At 32.3% G+C, this 21,185-nt stretch overlaps 2 protein-coding genes, 1 long non-coding RNA gene and 1 pseudogene across 3 annotated transcripts; 1 reads left to right on the top strand and 3 right to left on the bottom strand.

Annotated features, from left to right (window-relative positions):
- Positions 1-916: 916 nt before the first annotated feature.
- Positions 917-3,344, bottom strand: LOC112709787 (palmitoyl-monogalactosyldiacylglycerol delta-7 desaturase, chloroplastic). Its single transcript, XM_025761758.3, has 5 exons — positions 2,640-3,344; positions 2,391-2,531; positions 2,121-2,261; positions 1,617-1,723; positions 917-1,431 (listed from the first exon to the last, which is right to left on the bottom strand). The coding sequence occupies exons 1-5, from the start codon at positions 3,234-3,236 to the stop codon at positions 1,236-1,238; spliced, it is 1,182 nt and encodes a 393-aa protein (XP_025617543.1). The 5' UTR covers positions 3,237-3,344; the 3' UTR covers positions 917-1,235.
- A 2,058-nt stretch (positions 3,345-5,402) lies between these two features.
- LOC140175422 (uncharacterized) lies at positions 5,403-7,199 on the bottom strand. The gene is made up of 2 exons (XR_011866174.1): positions 6,852-7,199; positions 5,403-5,713 (listed from the first exon to the last, which is right to left on the bottom strand). It is a non-coding gene; the product is annotated as an uncharacterized lncRNA (long non-coding RNA).
- A 1,351-nt stretch (positions 7,200-8,550) lies between these two features.
- Positions 8,551-9,669, top strand: LOC112712751 (protein POST-ILLUMINATION CHLOROPHYLL FLUORESCENCE INCREASE, chloroplastic-like; annotated as a pseudogene).
- Positions 9,670-11,596: 1,927 nt separating this feature from the next.
- Positions 11,597-17,270, bottom strand: LOC112709786 (phosphatidylcholine:diacylglycerol cholinephosphotransferase 1). The gene is made up of 3 exons (XM_025761757.2): positions 13,003-17,270; positions 12,734-12,871; positions 11,597-12,222 (listed from the first exon to the last, which is right to left on the bottom strand). The coding sequence occupies exons 1-3, from the start codon at positions 13,438-13,440 to the stop codon at positions 11,878-11,880; spliced, it is 921 nt and encodes a 306-aa protein (XP_025617542.1). The 5' UTR covers positions 13,441-17,270; the 3' UTR covers positions 11,597-11,877.
- Positions 17,271-21,185: the final 3,915 nt, after the last annotated feature.

The following is a 21,185-nucleotide window of genomic DNA, read 5'->3' as shown; positions in this document are numbered from 1 at the left end:
CATAGTGGGTTACACACATCAGAAGCAATTGAGAGGAAAATCGAAGGTTCTAACACCTTCTCAGCACATTATGCTTGGGATTCAAGTGGGTTCTGTATTGCACAGCAAAACTAAGTTTTGGTCCAACTTTTTTCTCCAACCGTAGATTGCCTGCAAAACCACGATTCTGACGACTCTGCGATTTTTCCCGTGTTTCTATTCATAACCAACTTCAGTGACTCGAGTAGTAGAAGCGCGACGGAAAGAGAGAGTAGAAACGTAAACTCGTACGTTTCCACGAATCAATTCGCGATTCTGTCTACCTTGCATAAGAGTAACCGAAAAAGAATTTCTGTAATCATATGTATATTTTATATTGAGAATTAGTTAGGTAATTTTTTTTTGTTAATAGTCAAATTAGTTCTTAAAAGATTATCCCTTTTTTAAATTTATTATTGAAAGATTTTATTAATTAAATTAGTTCTTCAAAAATTATAAATTAATCATTTTTGTCCTTCAATCACTTAATTAACATATTTTGTCAACGATTGATGACCCAGAATATTAACTCACATCATACATGAAGTATATCTAATTAGATACTGAACAAATATATTTATGAAAATTTATTGATTTAGTGTAGTTAAGTTATATTAGGATTAGAATTATATAATTTAAAAAATGGACTAAACTAATAGATTTTTATAAATATATTTATTTTTTGTTTAGTGTCTAATTAGATATATTAGGTATTATATATATTACCAATTAATGTTTTATATCATCAATGATCGATAAAAACTATTAATCGAGTGATGAAAGATACAAATAATTAATTTGTAATATTTAAATGACTAATTTGAGTAATAAAATTTTTCAAAAAAAAAATTTTGAAAGTTGACTCCATTTTTAGCTACTAATTTCACCATTAACCCCCTTTTTAAGTAACATGTGGTTATAATGTTTTATATCTAAACTATTAGAGTGACCTTATACATAGTGAAATCATACATTCATTATTCATGAATGCTGAGAGTAACGCCCAAAAAAGGGAACAAACTACAAGCAACTTTCACTTGCCTAACAAAACAACTTTGCCATCAACAAAAGTACCACTCACTCAAATCCTCATTTGCCCAACTTGTTTATCTTCTTTTAAAATATTACTAATATACCCTTCTTTTTTCCCCTTCCTACCACATAGGACTTGAACAAAGAACCATGTTTCATGTGGCTACTTTGAAATCTTGCACCATTCAATTGAATGCCATTTTTTGCTTGTGACTTTGAGAGGGTAGCTTCACATCAGTGGCCAATCCAATTGCTTGTAAGAACCTAACCACATACCAAGTCATGTCCAATTGCCACCACTCTAAGCCATGTCTAGCTGAATACTCAAATGCATGGTGGTTGTTGTGCCAACCTTCACCAAATGCAAGCAATGCCACCCACCTTATCAATTTTTCCAAGATTTTAATTTAATATTCAATCAAATAACATGTAAAATTAGCACAATAATTAAGGATAAAGTACACTAATATCCATGAGATTTAGGTGATATTATACACAATACCCCTCAATTTGTTCAATCAAATTATAAGCTTATAACATAGTTGAAAGATTGAAAATATAAGTACCAACTGTTTCTGGATAAGTCCTTGGTGTTCCATGCTTGATTCCCCCATACATGGCAAGCTGAATTTACCAACCAAGTTATGTGGTACACCCAAACAATCCTCACACCCTGTGTTCATGTAACCAATTCATGCATAAGCTTCAAGTAAACACTCCCTATATCTACAAAGTTTAAGTAGATAACATATATATAAAACTCAGGTGGAGTTAACTTCACGTGAAGTTGATAGTTGAGAGCGGTTAAATGATTTGACTGATGTGACTAAATTTTCATCTAACGGCTCTCAGTTTTCAACTTCAGGTGAAGTTGACTGCACCTTGTGTTTCCGCCATATGACAAATGAATTGAAAATGGAAAGTATAGGATTGATTTTACTTCTTTACTTTGCAACTTTTTGAATGCATAAAATAAGATATTGCCAACTTGACATTGCATTCCAAAATTGACCTCATTTTAATTTGTCATATATCATTCAAATAAGTGATATTAAAGAAAATTATGTTACCATTCCCCAAACAAGAAAAGGAAATCCTCCAATGGCATAAAGAAGAGCTCCCAAAGCAAGTGGATGAACAATGTAACTACTTCTTATAAACCTATAAAAAGATTGTTTCTCTAAATCACCAACATTGTTTGTCTCCCCACACTGCAAACATATACATTCAACAACAATAAAATTTGTGTACTATTGAATTAACATGTGGGAAATTAACAAAAAGACAAAGAAATAGGAAAATAGTTGAAATTACTCAAATGAATGGAATTCCTATAATACCCTTTCTATGATAGAATTTGTATCAAATAGCCAACTCATATGGCTGAACCAGAATCCTTCAGTGGGGCTATGAGGGTCTCTCTCTGAATCACAGAATTGGTGATGGTACCTATGAGTGCTAACCCAATCAATTGGGTTACCCTGAAAAAAAAATCATTTTTCTTCTTCAATTCAGTCCCAAGCATTTATAAAAATATGTATTTGAGTGAAATTAAAAAAATTATGAATTAGAAGAAAAAAGAATTGCACCTGAAGAGCAAGAACTCCACAATAGGCAAATGTATATTCAAGCCATTTGGGAAGCTTGAAGCTCCTATGAGAAAGGTTTCTATGGAAAGAGAGTGTGATACCAAATAGACCAGTCACAATATACAAAGCCAAAGCAACACAAAGAGCATGGAAATTGAATTGAAATGGTGCAAAGAGACTAAGAACATGCATGGCAAGGACAACACCAGCAGTTCCAACATCCAATGAGTTCCATTTCCTTCCAAATAACACTTTCCTCTCTCTCTCCACAATCACATCAGATAGCAGAATCCTTCTCTGATTCTTCAATGGCCCTTGCTCTTCTTGTTCTTGTTCTGGTGGCACCAAAGTTTCTGAAGAAAATGCAGCATTTGCTATTGTTATTGGCTTCTTGTTATTGTTATAGGTAATAAAGTTGTGATTTTGAAGAGTGAATTTTCTTGGGTTTGAGTCAAAGTTGCAAACTTTAATGGTTTTAACATTGTTTGTGAAGGATCCAAGACCAATCACAGTTCTGTTCAACCTTGGAAATGCACAGTGAACAGTGGTAATTTGGTTAAGAAGAGCGTGTTTAGGCTGTGATGTGATCAGAGCCATGAAGGGAAAAAAAAATGACCCTTTTTGTTAAAAGACCCTTGTTTTTGTTAAAATGAATAAGGCCTTAAAAAATTGTACTATTTTGAGGGTGGAGAATAGGAGAATCTTGGGTTTGGGTTTTAAAGGGGGTTTTATGTTGTTGGGGTTTGATTTTGGTGATTGTGATGTGGCAAGTGACCCACAATTTGTGGTGGCAGTCACTTGTGGGGAAAATGGAGTTTTAATTTAATTAGTTAAGTAATTAATTTTTCATGAAAAACGTGGCATGAAGTTATAAAGCTAAGTGGGAGAAAAAAAAGGAGAAAGAAAGTGTAGGAGGATAAGGCAATCCTTGAAGTCTATTGGCCTATGAATGGGATTTCCCTAAAGTAATAAGGTCCAGATATTTTCATGGTGAATGCAATAGTGTTTATAATGTGGTGCTTATTTACTAAAAAGAGTTAAAAGTTATTATTTTATTTAAAAGATATAAAAATAAATAATTTTTAAAAATCAAAATTTACTACAAAAAGTAAGTTAAGCAACATTTAGACAAAAACTCATAGGCACTATAGAATTGGCCTATTTTCATAGCTTAGATAACCCTTTTGTTTTTTTTGTTTTTTTGTTTTATCCTCATTACTAGTACAACTTTTGATGTTTTCTTTTATATTGGTGTTATTTATTTATAATGGAAAAAGACTAATTACAAGGTTCATTTCTATTTTATTTTCCAAAATTACCAAAATCTTGGTTTAATAGGGTGTTATAGACGTGTCTTACCATATGATATCATATGATATATGATGATTTAGTTATACTTTGCATCATTCTTTCTAACCTCAGAGAAAGAGAGTGGTGGAGAAGCAAAGCAAATTTGACGGCACAAAAAGAGTGTGAGTGATTTGATTCAATGATGGCTGCAACAACAAATGTATCAATGTTTGGTTATTCCACGCAACCTTGTGTCTTGGTTAGTCTTCTAATACGCGTTTATTTCACTTTAGTTATGTAATTTTAAGAATCAATTAAAACGCCACATGTTTAGTTTAGTTTAGCTTTTGATTATAATGATCATTGTTTAATTGTGGAAACTCAGATACAACCAACTTCACGTGAAGTTTATAAGTGAAAGTCGTTAGATGAAAATTTAATCAAATCAGTTAAATCATTTAACGGTTCTCAACTATTAATTACACATGAAGTTGATTGCGCTTGAGTTTTCACCTTGTTTAATTCATGTAGTTGAGCTTATGTTATTTAATGAGAAAAGCTTGATTATTCTAGACTTTTGAAGTTATGATTAGAAAAAAAAAAGAGAAGTCCAAAGACTTTTAGAAGATATAAACAACTATAGATTTTGTGTCAAGTTTCTCCACCAAAGTAGGAACTATAACAAATTATCATTACATTGAAATTGAATTTACATGAACTTTGATACGAGGCTAAGATATGTTCTGTGCTAATAATCTTCACCAACAACCTTATTATATGACTCATGGCAATTATTTTACTTAAACTGGTAAAAAGGTGATGATTCTATATTTATAGTCACTATTTTCATTCATAATGTTTATAGAGTTATAATATATAGAAAATCACATATAAAACACACAAATTTCATAAGAACCTTCATGTTTAAGAATCCTTTGTAACAGAATGTGTATGAGATGATCTAAATCAGTGTAACATTTCTGATGCAGCCAATAATTTTCTCAATGTTTCACTACCAAGATGTTACCCCATGAAGAAGAGAAATGTGAAACCAAATAAAAGGATTAGTGCTGCTGCTGCTGTTGCAACAACTCCATATCAGGAAATTCAGGAGTATGAATTCCCACTGAAATAACATTTTCTATTTTGGTTTTGATTCAGATTAATTTCAACTATAATTTTATTCTTTTAGGTACAAGCTTCCATCATGGGCAATGTTTGAACTTGGGAGGGCACCTGTATATTGGAAAACCATGAATGGTGTAACACCCTACCACACAGAGCCTTACGCTTAAGTCGTAAAGCAGAGGTGACAAGGTATTATGACATCTAAAAGAAAATGATATCTACATAGATATAGTTGGGTGAAATCATATCTAGGAGCCTTGAAGAACAAGCTAAACAAATTAATAAATAGAAAATCGTGACACACTCGCATGGATATTCGTAAAACGGACAAGTAAAATCGAAAGATAACTGAACACATATATATACATATCAGAGTTCCAAAACTCAGATAGCAAACTCCAGACTCGACCTGCGAAGCTAAGGCCGACCAGAGTACATAATTATGTATATATACAACCCAAAATAAAACTCAAACCACAAAATAAACCCCTGTATCTCCAAGTCGACCTCTAGAAGGGACAAAACACAAAATATACATGCGGAGATTCTATAAACATATATACATAGCCTAAAACAAAATATGACAGTCCAAAAGACAGTTCTTCGCTCGTAAGGAGGATACCCAAACGCTCAACGAGGTGTCTCTCGACCTGCATCTGAAAAACAACAACATAGTATGGGATGAGAACTGGAGGTTCTCAGTATGGTAAAGGTGCCCGCATAGTTAATATAAAAGGTCTCGGGAAAGTCAGAGGCATTCCTAGAACTTCGACACTCAGATTTCAGCTTAAGAATTCAACTAAACCAAAAATTAGGTAAGTTGTCTAAGGTATTCTAATTCTGAATCTAACTTTAACCTAATAATTCACGTTCTGTCTCCTCTAATCCTCCGAATCATTGGTGGAACAATCCTCTCTCCTCACACCTTCGCCAAGAAGGATTTCTCAGAAAACATACACATATAGTTCAAGCAAGAAAAGCACAGGTAGAGAAGCATTTACAGCAAGTAGAACAAGTAGCGGATAAGCAGAATTAAACAGTTAAGCAAACCAAAACAATGCACACTCAAGCAAACAAACAAATGCATATGATGTATGCCTGTCCTATGGCTGATGAGTCTCATCTGTCGGTTATACAGCCAACCCGACAAGTCCTGGTAGTTAACCATTGGACAGTCCCTCTGTGCGCGCATCCCCAAGCTCAATAATATTCCATGGAGTTAAACTCCAAGCTCAAATATAATATTCCATGGAGTCACACTCCAAGCTCAATAGTATAGTATTCCATGGAGTTAAACTCCAAGCTCAATAATATTCAATATTCATATTTATATGCATGACCACGGGGGAATCTGGGGAGTTAAAGTGCCCGGTCACATCTTGCAACAGAGGGTTAACAAATAGTCTCAAATATACAAGCCACATAATAATCTCTTTCCCTTTTAAAATATTACCTCAAATCAAACTCCAATTCTTAAAGAAATTTTGGCAATATCTCCTCTAAGACTCAAATTTCTGCCACCCTTCAAGGGTCCCAACTATCAAACCAAACACCCCTCAGTCACTCAAATCATTTCCAGTAACAAATTATTTCATAATCAAACAAATACCAATATTAAATCTTTTTCCAAACTGACCAACTTCAACAACAAATTATTGACAACAGCTAAACCTCACATTTTATACCATATACACAATCCATCAATTATTCACTCAGTTCATTCCTATCTTAAGGTCTTCTAGCCTGAGTTTTCACGTGACATTAAACATTATCTACGAGAAACCAAAACCATACCTTCGTACGGAATCAAAATATTCAAAGCTCTGGAGAAGCTTTCTGACCGAGCTATCGAAGAAGAAAACGTCCAGAATCGTCTTTGCCTCCTAAAACTCTCGTTGGCCGAATCCAAAGAAAAGAGGAGCTATGTCACCGTCAATTTCCACCGATCAAACGTGGTGCCAACGTGTAGAGGAAGAGGATACGAATACTTTTATCGGATTAGATTTTTGATTGGAGTTACGGATTTTAAGAAATCGAAGCCGAAAGGTTAGAGGAGATTTACGTTCTTACACTTCTCTCTCTCGGTCACTCTTCTCTCTCGTCTCTCACTCTTTCGTTTTCTGTATGTATATATATATGTATGGCGGCGTAAATATAATAATGATAATAAAGTAAATATTACTTATTCCTTCATATGATACTATTATATATAAAACTAGCTAATGATATAATAAAGCTAACAATTCTCATAACTATTTATTACATATATGTATACGTATAGAAAGGCTTTTCATTAGCTAAATGGCTGCCGCCTTGCGTACATAATAATAATAATAATAATAATAATAATAATAATAATAATAATAATATGATTAATGTAATATATATATATATATATATATATATATATATATATATCCGACGTAATTCATAATTGAAGCCGCCTTTTACTTCCATGCTTTATGATTAGTAATACTAATAATACTAACAATAGTAATGATAATTATGTAATAATAATAATAAACGTAATAGTAATAATAATAATACAATTATAGCAATAATATTTATAAAGCTGAAAGTATATAAGTTATTAATATAAATGATATTAGTAATTTAAGGATAAAAGATATTTGGTGAAATATTAGTAAAGTTAAGCTCACCAAAGAGTACTAATATTTATTCATATAATTAAGTATCAAACTCGATAATAATATTATGATCTAAACTCTATTTTTAAATAATTAAAATATCAATTATTCAAATTAAAATATACATATAAGTTTCATTATTTATAAATTACTGGAATTATAGTTTTAATTATATAAAATATTTCATCATAAAATATTTATATATATAAGAATATGAATTTGATTGAATTCAAATAGTTATAAAATTAGTTCAATTACTGATAATAAAATAATTTCTAAAGGTAAAAAAAACTCCAATTTATGAAATAAATTATAACTTATTTATATTTATATTTTTAAAATTGAAGGTCGCTACAAATGGCCTCTTTCCAACTTCAGTATGTGTAACATATGGTGAAAACTCAGGTGCAGTCGACTTCACGCGAAGTTAATAGCCGATAGCTGTTAGATAAAAATTTAGTCAAATCAGTCAAATCATCTAACGGCTCTCAATTATCAACTTCACGTGAAAGTCGAATGCACCTGAATTTCAACCGTAACATACAGTATCACATTGTATTATAACTAATTCTGAATTATTACATTTCAATGAAATAGTTTAACTTTTTATTTTTTAATTTCTTTCAGGGAGAAAAGCTAAAGCTTTTTTTACAATCCAGCAGCAGCTCAAATTTCACCTAATCAAGAATTTGGAGTTGCTTTTAATGGTACTAGTTTTTGACCAAGTATTTAGTTGTCACAGCATTTTTGAATAAATAGTCCTCATAGATAATAAATTTCCCTTTTTTTTTTTCTCTTCTTCCAATTTTAAGTAAAAATTTTCAGGAGGTTTTAATCAGCCAATTATGTGTGGTGGTGAGCCAAGGGCTATGCTAAGAAAAGACAGAGGCAAAGCTGATAATCCAATTTATACCATCCAAATATGCATTCCTAAGCATGGTATATTTATTTTATTTCTCTCAAAATGGAAGTGTACACTCTTGACAAAAACCATTTAGATTTTGCATTGTGGTGTTATTAACTTGTTATTGTTCTCTTGTGTATAACTTTGAACTTGATCTTCTCATTCACAAATGGAGTGGACTGGTATGGTCCATAGGCTGCAGTTTCAAGTTCCCAAAGGTTTTCAGAACAAGCCAATTGAATTCTTTAATGAGGTAATAATAATAATAATCATAGTTCTTTATTTTCTATTGTGAGATTGTAAATGGTTAAAAACTCCTACACAAGTAAAAATTAAATTAAATCAACCACCAAGGAGATTTCGAGAAGGAACTAAGTTAGTAAATTAACGGGTCTCTCATGTTATAAACTCCTCACTCTTTTTTACTTTCTTTGATGTGGGACTAACTTCATGCACTCCTCACACTTGCAACTCTAACAAAAATATGATTCACTGTATTATTAAATTTATCAATTCACTTATTGATAACATAACATTAGAAGGGGTAACTACACATATAGTGTTTAACTTGCTATTATGATAATTTAGTTAACATGATCTTAAATTTGTGACTTTGGTGTAGGGATTGGCAGAGGAACTGAGTAAAGATGGAGCATGTGAGAAAGCAATATTCCCAGACACAAGTGTAGTCATGACCAGATGTGCTAACTGGTAACTTATCATTAGAAGGGGTAAGTACAAACTACAAAGACATTATAGCATCTTCATTTGATTTATGTAATTGATTGCTAAACCTTCTTGATTAAGAATATAATTTCACAATGCAGGGTGATAGATGCAATCTAGATCTTGTTCCAGGGTGCACAGATCCTAACTCCATAGAGTTCAACCCACTAGCCACTTGTGATGATGGAACATGCCCCATTGATGCTGATTCTGACCCTGAGGATTAGAATTGTATATATATAAGGAAAAAATTTAAATATACCTAAAACACTGATGTTTCAATAATTTTAATGGTTGATTTTAATTAATATATATTGTATATATTTTTTATAATTAAAATTAACGTTTAAAATTACTACTTTAGAATATCGATATTTCAGATACGCTTAAAAGTCTTGATTAAAGCATATTATTATTGATTTGAATACTCAAACATATATAAAAGCATTGTATATTCCAATTCTACTCTGCACTGAAAAAAATGGCAATACATAACTGCCCCATCAACCTTAGATAGTAATGAGTGTAAAATCTTGCAAGTTTAGGTCTATTATTTCTCTTTCTGAAAATGAAGTGTTTATACTTATATAGCATGCATGTAATGATGTGAAGAATAGTATAAATAAATATATAGAAATGTACTATTACAAACCATTAAAATAGTACTATGTTATGTTTGTTTATATATGCAATTTCCTTGGAAAAAAGTGATTTTATATAAAATAATTATTTTTTATTTCTTAAAAAAAATTTAAGTGACAATTATTATGAATAAAATGCAATAAATGCTAACCATATTAATTTATTGAATACAATGACATGCCAAAGTCAAATAGAAGCTGCAGGTCCATTAATTGAGAGAAGAAAAAAATGGTTTAGAATTCTATGAAGGTTTAATTTCTCTATTCCATTTTAAGTGGGAAAAATGTTTGCCATTAGAAAAGATTTCCAACCTACTAGTTGGAAATTTTTGAAAGGTATTAGTTATTACGCCATCAAGATTTTCATATCCGTCAATGAAATGTGAGTTATACTAAAAAAATGTATAAAAAAGGAAAATAGAGCCGTAAAAGCAATTATAAGAAGAATACCAGAGATTTGAAATAGAAAAAAATAATTTAGGGAAAAAAAAATAGGGGTGAGCACGGATAGTGGGTACCCGATTATTCGTCCGAATTCGAACCGAACAAATTAAATTAGTTCTGGAATCAACGGGTAATTGGGTCCAATTCGAATCAAATCAATGACCTTTGTTAATGATTGGTTCGGATATCGGTTTTGAGGATGCGAAACTTAAACCAACCCGTAAACCTGATTATATATTAATTAATGAGATTATTCACTATTAATACGTTTGGATTTTAACGAGTTTAGTTTTTAATGTATTTGGTGTTTAACATTTTTAAATTATTTATATTGATATTACATGTTTATTATACTTGTTGAATTTTTAAGATAAAAATTGGTTTTTTTTATGAATTTCAAAGCCATCGGGTACCTAATTACCCAAACCGAACCAATTCGTTGTTATTTGGTTTGGTTTAATTCGACAGATACATACACAAAAAATACAAATCCGAACCAAACCGAACCAATTACATTTTGATCAGTTCGATTCTAATTTTACCTTAAATCCAAACCAAACCCTGCTCACCCCTATTATTACATGCAAACATGAAAAATATTTTCATTGGTATTGCCTTTAAAACTAATTATTTACTATTTATTGTTTTATAATTACAATAAAGTCCTGCATTAATTCCAAATCTAAATCCCAAAGGACAAAATGTGTTGTTTCAATCCTGGCGTTCTAGCACGCGATGAATTCAACTGCATAAATTGTCCTTATTTTCTTAACCCACCTTTGACAATTCTCACTTTTAAATGTTACTCTTACACTTCTTGTTTTCCTCAAAATCTTCTTCTAGGTGTTTGTATATCTTCTACCATTAAAATAATTGTATAATATAGCCTTCTAGATTAATATTTAATTTGTCATATTAATATCTAACAAAACATACTAACGATAAAAACTAAATCAAAGACCTTTACAAAGACAAAAACAGAAAACCGAATATTTTATGATTTATTTAAGCCTTTACCAAAATATAGATTTTTTTAAAAGTCTAATTACAAATTTTCTAATTTAAATATCTCCTTTTTGAATGATGAATTTAAATATCTCTTTAATTATATCAACATGTGAAAGTTAGTAAGTGACTACTATCTATAATTTAAAAATATTTTGTAACCAAAATAAATTAACTAAAAATAGTTAGAACTTACCTTATTAACATTCATTAATTACAAAAACAATAAAATAAATTCTGATTTTTTTTTGTCTCTCTAATATTACGGATCTACAAAATGTAAAAACAATATCGCTAATCACACCAATACTTTCAACCAACATTAAATAAATAAATTAAATAAACAAATCAACAACATTGCAATTGAGACTGCATTTACTTTTTCACACACACATCCTTCCCTTTTTCTTTCCTTTGCTTTTTCTCTCCTTTTGTTTACTTTTTCCCTCTCTTCATGGAATCAAATTTCGTTTTGTATGGTTGGCAACACCATTGATATGATCACCATTGAGACTTAATAACTTGCTCTGGCTAAACTCCTCGTACTTGCCTGCAAGAGAATCAAAGAGAATCCCAGCACCAACACCAACTGCCAAATCAATGGTGTAATGGCCCCTTGTCCCTAACAACCTCCCTGCTTGCAACAAATTCAGCACGTCGAACAACCAAGCCAGCTCGTGCCTCTTCATTCTCCTCATGTCCAGTGACGCGATCACTGATCCGGCCACGTGGCCGGAGAAGAACAAGAAGAACGATACGTTCCCAACGGGGAAATCCACCCCGGAACCCAGAAATCCCTGAAATTCACAATGAAACAAACATACATTTTCTTTAGTAATATGAATTTAATTTTCATACAACATTAGTGTAAAGCTCTTTTACTCTGTCAATATATCAAAATTAAACTCTAGTAATTATCTACTGAAAACAAAACACATTTGGTTAATGGTTAGGTTATATTCTTATAGACCATAGTTTTTGAGGAAAAAGAGAAATTACCATATATATCTTAATAATGTGAATTTACCTAACATTATTAACAAACATGCAAATTAAACAACTCAAGCAGACTTGCCAAAAGTATGAGTGGTTTTATAGTTAGAACATTGGTTTAAGTGGAAAAAAGTCATTTTCTTCAATTCTGTTTTGTTAACATGTGATTTAACTAATTTAACACACAAATATGCCAATTCTCAAAGATCCAACTACTAATAATACTGAGCTCATCTAAACTATTTTCATTACTAATGCAAGATCAAAACATGCAGTAAAATGAACATAGACACTGAAAACAGAAAACTCAGTTACCTGTGGCAATGGAAGCTGTGTGGAATAACCCAAAATCCCACGACATGTGAACATGAATAGTGCTGAGATTGTTGCTCTTGGTCTTCCTTCAATCAACCATGCCCCCATGATATAAATCATTTGCATTCCCACAAATACCTGAACCCACAGAATCCACAAAATTTAAACTTTTTTTCTTTCATCAATCAAAATCAGATTTTGACACCGACTCATTTACATTCACCACAAACACATTGAATCTCCTGAGATCTGAAGAGAGAGGAAGTTACCGTATTGAGGAAGGCCAAAACGGTGTTGAGATTAGGAGAATCTTGAAGCAGGTGGTGGAGTGAGCGCGTGGCGATGAACCCCAAATCAAACGGAGGAGAAGAAGGAGGAACCATTCGGAGCGTGTACTCCACGGCCATGAAGAACAGCAAGCCCACCGCGAACAAACACGGCATCCAATGGTGTGTCGCCACGTATACAGCATCCTGCAGTCTCCACTTCAAGAACGAGGGTCGAGAGTAAGAATGGTAATGCAACGCCTTCTTCGCTGCCATCACTTTAACGCCGTTAGCTGCTGCTTCCGTTCGGTTATTACCGCCGTTCCTTCGCTTAACGGCTCCGTTAGCTAATGCTGGTGTTTGTGTCTTTGTCTTAGCTGTGGTGGCGGCTGCAGCGGCGGCGGCGGAATCAGCAGAGAGAGTGGGTGCACCACCGTCCATGGTGGTGAGAGAATGTGAATGATGATGATTGCATTAAGTGTGAATGGTGTATTATATAAAAATCGGTGATCGTTAAAGTGATGGTGGTGGTGGCGGAGATTCCAAAGGTTAGGTATTTGTTAGTTTGTGATTTTGTTTTTCTTCTAAAGTTTGGGAATTTCGGAAAATGGTGGTAATTGATGTTGGTGAATTGGGGTTTTAACTTTTAAGATGATGTATGTGTTTGTTTAAATGTGTAGAGAGAGTTTAGTCTGTGGTCGGTGAAGAGTGAAGACCGTTAGGGATGTTTGCGGATTGGATCGGATATGGCAAAAAATTCGATCCGATCCGCACTAAAATTATCAAATCGGATCGGATCCAATATCCGCAACTTTTGAGGTTGGATCCGATCCGATCCGCACATTTACGGATCAGATCGGATATTGGATATCGGATATATTCGCAAAACACAAAAATATTTTTAAAAGCTTATTTTTATTAAAAAATATCAATAAAATTCATTTTTTCTATTCTTTTAAATATGTTTACTCTTAAAATAATATTAAACATACTTTTTTTAAATAATAAATTAAAATAATATAATATATATGATAATTATTAATTGAAATAAAACATAAAAAAAATATTTACTTATTTATTTCTTTAATTTTGCGAATACGCGGATACCAACACAAAATCCGCAATTCGATCCGATTAGTATGTGGATCCGATCCGATCCGATCCGAAAGCCTTGCGGATCGGATCCATATCCGCAATTTTCAGATCGGATTCGGATAAATATCGCGAATATGCGGATCGGATCCGATTTATGGACACTCCTAAAGACCATAACTTACTAAGGTAGGTTATTTTATTTTAAAATCTTATTAATATTTATTTTAAGGATTAAAAAACAAAATACAAATATATATTGAATATTTGAATGTATTTGTTTGTGTGGTTTTGGGACGTAAGTAATGTAACCAACATAGATTAAAAGGCTTGGCCTAACTTACAAGTTACCACTAAAAATTTAATTTATTCTCTGAAATTCTTTTAAAATTTTAAATTTAATATTTTAATTAGTGTTATTTAGAAAATTCAAAATTTCATTGAAAACAAAAGTTTGAATTTTATTTTATTTTTTATCTTATTTATTAAGTAACCAGTTGGGCCAAGTAGTAGTCTAAGGATCAGGATAGCGTGTTCCATATAAAAGGCCCAAAGATCACGTCTCTAATTTTATTTTATCCAACTTGAACAAAATGTATTATGGGCCCTTTGGCCCACACCGTGCCCAAAAATATTATAGCAGTATCCCACTTTCGTGGGTTGTAGCTAGCTTAATTGATTGGCTTGCTAAGAACAGCCTACAAGCTTTTCCAGGATTTCACTTTATTGACCTTCTCCCACCTGAGTTAAGGCACATTATTGATGATGATAGTAGAGGAGTTTTATTACCCCGTATAGTCTCTAGTATAAAATTTTAGTTTTTGTTTTCTTGGGCTCTAAGCCCCCTTGTAAACCAAAAAAAAAAGGAAAAAGCCTTCCATGCTCAAAAGTCATTAAGTCAACCTCAGAAATATATAAAAATGGATTAAAATATGAGAAAATGTTGAAATTCATAAATCCATTGAGACTCCTACTCCATAGTGTGCATTCAACAATGGATCCCATGAAGGAAGATGATTCCGTGTTTACCGATTGGGGAAGGGGTCTGTGTGAGATACTAGAAAATTTAGAGAAGCGATTAACTGGGGAAGATAACAGAGTTTCAAGGCCTAAAATACAAATAATTCCAAAGTACATGGCTGAAAAAGTGGAGTTTCAAAGATACTACAAGCCACAGTTCATTTCACTTACTGTGTTTCACACAGGAGAGACGGAAAGAGAGTGGTATAAGGGAGCATGGGCATCCATGTATGTTAGGGAGACTAATCTAAAGGTTGAAGATGTATACAGGGAAATGTATGATTGGAATATAAGAGAAGGGGCGGTACTAAAACCCATGTGGACCAAATTATATGATGTGGATCCCTTTGATGAACAGGTAGACATCGGTTTAAAGAAAAGGTATGGTCCCATAGTGGATGGATGTTGTGTACTTCAATTGCTGCAAAAATCAGAAAGCTCAGTTGATCCAGAGCAAGAGCTCAAGATTAGCCTTGACAAGCTTGGATGGGAGAGGCCTCTAACACCTTTTTTCGCTCGCCATGGACCATCATCGCCTTGCTTGCAGCCACTCTTGGCCTTGTTCTTACATTTATCCAGACATGGTTTGCTATCCACCCTAAAGCTTCATAAGTCAAAACATGTCTTGTTCTGTGTGCTTGATGATGAATAAAACACTATGTGAGCTGGAATCTGCTTCTCTTATGTTTATTGTTGTCATGTTAAAATCCATAGTTTGCTTTTGTTTCTAAATTTTCTCTGTCTTTTTCTTCAATGATTATCTGCAAGGTTTTGATTATTGTTTGTGTTACTATTAGCTATACTTCTAGAATGCTTGTGGCAAGGTGCAACTTGCAAGCTTAAAAAAATTTGCATATGAAAAAGACATATATATATATATATATATATATATATATATATATATATATAGAAAAGAACGAATACAGAATTAACCATGCTTTTAGAGAAACTTCACTTAAACGGTTAACATTAATTAACAAACACTAAATCAAAGACTTTAAGCTTGACTTAGTTAGATTGCAAAGAAGTAAAGGAATCATTCCTATTCTTATTGTTTTCCATTATGCGCCAAGTATTCAATGATTATACATTATCAGATAGATAGATATGGATCAAGCTCCTCTAAAGTATTAAAAAAAAATTAATAAGGTATACCATATGCTGTAGGTCACTCACGTTCATTTGTTTATTTAGAATATCTTTAAGACAGACAAAAGGAAAACTACAAGATGAAAAACACAACTAGATAATTATATTTCTAAGTATTATTTTTATGATTTATTTATTATCATAACAACAATAGTGGCCTTAACCTACAAGAGTCAACCATATTTCAGCGGTCAACATATTATAGTTTACTGCTAGAGACAAGGTGCAAGTTGCAAGCTTAAAAAAAATGGCACATGAAAAAGACACATACATATATTTAAATATCTAAAAGGAATGAATATGAAATTCACCATGCCTTTAAAGAAATCACACTTAAAGAGTTAACATAATGATTTTGGTTAATTAAGAAACAGAAAATCAAAGACTTGAAGCTTGACTTAACTAGATTGCAAAACAAGTAAAGGGGTCATTCCTATTCTTTTCTTATGGCTTTCCCTTAAGCCTCACTTCAGATATTTAATTTATCTCCCCTTTCATAAGCAAAACAGTGAACCCTATGTTCTTCATTTATCTTCTCATATAATGGACAGGGAGGAACAAAACTGGTAATGACTAGAAGAAGTGAGGAAGAAATTAACTGGTGGAGTAATTAACAAAAGTTCAAGGCCTAAAATACAAAAAATTCCTCTGTACATGGCTGAAAGGATGGAGTTTAGAAGATATTATGAACCACAACTAATATCCTTTGGTCTATATCATCTATCAATGCTGTCTTGGATAGGAGAGGCCTCTAAAACCTTTTTTCTGTTAGGTACCAGAATTAATAGAGATAAAGTAATGCAACTAAAAGTTGTGAACGAGAAATAGATAGAACTGAACAAGAGTATAGACAATAATGAAAATAATTATGACCAAGTGATAAAATTACAGTCTCTCACAATATATAGAAAAGTCTATAATACTCTCTTACGTATTATGGAAATTTATATAAAGGAATTACACATATGAAAAATTTTACTATTCTTCTCTCTGAGTTTGACTCACTAATTCTATGCAAAACATGGCATCCATTAGCAAATGCCTTAACCCCTATATATAGTATTTTGTGGAGGTGTATTTGGTTTTACAAGTTGATCAAATTGTGCATAAGTGTGTGGACTACATTCATTTTTATCAAGTTGTATGACAAGTTGATAAATATCAACTTATGTAACAACTCATTATTTGACCAAGTCAAAGATTGCAACTAATCTTATCTTCAAGTTGCAAATTTCGACTAGAACTTTGACCATGTAAGTTGGACAACTTGCAAGTAGTTTCATGAGTCTTCTAATTTGATAAGAATCATTTGCATCATACTTGATTCTAGATCAAGCTTAAGTTTTATAATGTTCTTTAATTTTCTTGAAACTTTATCATGCTCCACTTGTATCACTTGTAACCTCTAGCCAATTTTGTTGACTTCAAACTAAAAAAAGAATTTTGCTTCTTCTTTTCACAATCTCCCACTCAAAATTATTCTTTTGGCGTATTCATGCTGCTTTCATATTTTCAATAGGGCAAGAGAAGATCTGCACCAATCAAATTTATCTTTATTGATTGATTTTGTCATGATATCTGCAAGATTGTTGTTGGTGTGAATTTTCTACATATCCACTTTTCCTTCCTCCACTACTTCATGAATAAAATGATATTGAACGCCTATATGCTTCGTTCTTGAGTGGAAGGCTGGATTCCTTACGATTTGCAAGGCACTCTAACTGTCACAAAATATTGGAATCATATCCTAATTGTGCCCAAGTTCCTCCATTAACCTTTGCAACCAAATTGCTTCCTTACAAGATTGCGTAGTTGCCATATATTCAGGTTCTGTAGTTGACAATGCTACAACTGCTTGTAATTTTGATAACCAACTTATTGCTCCTCCTGCAAGTGTGAAAATATATCCTGTAGTGGATTTTCTTTTGTCAAGGTCTTCTACGAAATCAGAGTCAACATAACCTTTGATGATAAATTCAGATCCTCCAAAACATAAAGCAATATTTGAGGTTTTTTTGATATATCTCAGGATCTTCTTTACAGCACTCCAGTGCTCTTTTTCTGGATTTGCCATGAATCTGCTAACCATCCCGACAGATTGAGCAATATCTAGTCTGGTGCAAATCATGGAATACATAAGGCTTCCCACTGCAGATGCATATAGTACTCGAGACATTTATATCTTCTCTCCTTCATTGCTAGGACACATCTCAAAAGATAATTTAAAATTGACAGGAAGTGGGGTAGATATTGGATTACTCTCTTGCATGTTGAAGCGCCGCAAGACCTTTCTCAAGTAATTTTCTTGGGATAGCCAAATCTTCTTATCTTTTCTAGTCTCGGCAAATCTGCATCCCCAAAATATTGTTTGCTGGTCATAAAATTCTTCATATCAAATTCCCTGGCCAACTGAGCCTTTAATTCGTGGATATGATCTTTGTTGGGGCCTATCACCAACATGTCATCCACGTACAACAGCAGAATGATGAAATCATTATTACTAGACTTCTTGTAATAAGCACAATGGTCTGATTGAAATCTGTTGTAATCAAGGCTAATAATGAAGTAATCAAATCTCTTGTACCAACATCTTGGCGCCTGCTTTAAGCCGTACAGAGATTTGGTTAACTTGCAAACCAAGTTTTCTTTTTCTGATTCTTCAAAGCCTTCTGGTTGGAGCATATATATTTCTTCTTCAAGTTCACCATGAAGAAAGGCAGTCTTTACATCTAGTTGCTCTAGATGTAAGTCATACACAGCACATATAGCAAAAACTATTCTTATTGTAGAAATTCTAACTATTGAAGAAAAAAATTCATTAAAATCAATACCTTCTTTCTGAGCAAATTTCTTCACCACCAATCTTGCACGACAACGTTCTATTTAGTTGTGATTGTCACGCTTTATTTTGTGAACCCATTTGTTACCAATTGCTTTCCTTCTGTCCGGGAGTGGGACAAGCTCCCACGTCTTGTTTTTACGTAGTACTTTCATTTCTTCTTGTATGTCTGTCATCCATAAAGAAGAATCTGGACTTTCAACAGTCTTTTAAAAGGTTGATGGTTCTCCATCTTCAGTAACAAAACAATATACATCATGGCAGGTCATGACATAGTCGGCATGCCATGATGATTTTCTCAATTCACGTGTTGTTTTGTGAGATTTAGCTGGTTCTTATACAATTTGCTCAAGTTCTGCTTTAGAAGAATCCTTTTCTCTAGATTTATCAGTCATGTATATTGAAGTAGTGAAGAGTGAAGAGTGAAGACCGTAACTTATTAAGATAGGTTATTTTATTTTAGAGTCTTATTAATATTAATATATATTTTAAGGATTAAAAAAAACAAATATATATTAAATATTTGAATGTATTTACTTGAGTGGTTGTGGAACGTAAGTAATGTAACCAACATAGATTAAAAGGCTTGGCCTAACTTACAAGTTACCACTAAAAATTTAATTTATTCTCTTAAATTCTTTTAAAATTTTAAATTTAATATTTTAAAAAAAATTCAAAAAAATTCATTGAAAACAAAAGTTTGAAAATTTTTTTTACACTACGTTCTTTTTTTTTTTTTTTGGTTTCTCACGGTATCCCTCAAGACGGGATTCGAACTCCCAACACTTGTTTAAGCGGACGAGTAAGCTGACTACTCAACCAACCCAAGTTGGTCTTTTACACTACTTTCTTTGAAGCCTGAAGGCTTCAATCCACTTTCTTATTTGTTTGTTTGATTTTTTTTTCTTGTTTCTAACCGCTGTGTGAATACGTAGTTCACGAATACATGGATATAAAAGGCCCAAAGATCACGTCTCTAACTTTATTTTATCCAACTTGAACACAATGTATTATGGGCCCTTTGGCCCTCACTGTACCCAAAAAACATATTATACTATTATCCCACTTTGGTGGGTTGTAGCTACCTTAATTGTTGGCTGCCACACTTGATCTTGTTCTCACATTCATCCAAACATGGTTTGTTATCCACCCTAAAAGCTTCATAAGTCATAATATGAACCTTAAGAAGAAGTTGTTATATTATCTTCTTTGGTGTGCTTCATGATGAGCTGGAATCTGCTTCACTTATGTTTATTGTTGTCATGTTAAAATTCATAGTTTGCTTTTGTTTCTAAATTTTCATGTCTTTTTGTTCAATGATTATCTGCAAATGTTTTGATTATTGTTCAATGATTTCGGTTATATTTAACAAACACAAAATCAAAGACTTTAAGCTTGACTTAGTTAGATTGCAAAACAAGTAAAGGGATCATTTCTATTTATTGCTTTCCCTTATGCCTCAATGGGGCCAAGTATTCAATGAGTATACATTATCAGATACATAGATATGAATTAAGCTCCTCTCAAATAAAATTGACAAAGTGAAAAAGTGAGTATCTATTTATCTTTAAATCAAAGTAGTAGGACTCACACATGATATTTATTTATTAAGAATATAAAAATAAAAAAAGTTAAGGATATTTATCAAACGGTCTATGATTTGCATAGAATAATGTATGATAATGTTAGAAATATAACTATTCATGTCTCTTCCTATTAGCTTAAAATGCATAGAATTAGCATTTGTAATTATAAGATAAAAAGGATTTTTGTATTTAAATTTCCACTTTTAACATATATTTCACCAAATAAAAAATCACTGAAATAGAGCTTATACTTTTTCTTTCAGAGTTCAGAACAATACTACATGTCTCTCTTAACACAACTTGCTGAGAGTACAATTTAAGATCCTCAAACCAATTATTGACTTAGTTAGATTGCAAAGAAGTAAAGGAATCATTCCTATTCTTATTGTTTTCCATTATGCGCCAAGTATTCAATGATTATACATTATCAGATAGATAGATATGGATCAAGCTCCTCTAAAGTATTAAAAAAAAATTAATAAGGTATACCATATGCTGTA

The sequence above is a fragment of the Arachis hypogaea genome, chromosome 9 (assembly GCF_003086295.3).
Source record: "Arachis hypogaea cultivar Tifrunner chromosome 9, arahy.Tifrunner.gnm2.J5K5, whole genome shotgun sequence".
In the NCBI taxonomy this organism is placed as follows: domain Eukaryota; kingdom Viridiplantae; phylum Streptophyta; class Magnoliopsida; order Fabales; family Fabaceae; genus Arachis; species Arachis hypogaea.
The sequence above is the reverse complement of the archived record's forward strand: the minus strand, read 5'-3'. Positions and strand labels throughout refer to the sequence as shown.

Coding starts and splice junctions, on each gene's coding strand:
- LOC112709787 (XM_025761758.3), bottom strand. CDS start 3,236: ATGGCTCTGATCACATCACAGCCTAAACACGCTCTTCTTAACCAAATT. Junction 2,262..2,390: donor CAAATTCTATCATAGAAAGG/GTATTATAGGAA, acceptor ATATGTTTGCAG/TGTGGGGAGACAAACAATGT. Junction 1,724..2,120: donor CTTTTCTTGTTTGGGGAATG/GTAACATAATTT, acceptor ACATGAACACAG/GGTGTGAGGATTGTTTGGGT.
- LOC112709786 (XM_025761757.2), bottom strand. CDS start 13,440: ATGGACGGTGGTGCACCCACTCTCTCTGCTGATTCCGCCGCCGCCGCT. Junction 12,872..13,002: donor TTTTGGCCTTCCTCAATACG/GTAACTTCCTCT, acceptor CTGTGGGTTCAG/GTATTTGTGGGAATGCAAAT. Junction 12,223..12,733: donor CACAGCTTCCATTGCCACAG/GTAACTGAGTTT, acceptor TGTGAATTTCAG/GGATTTCTGGGTTCCGGGGT.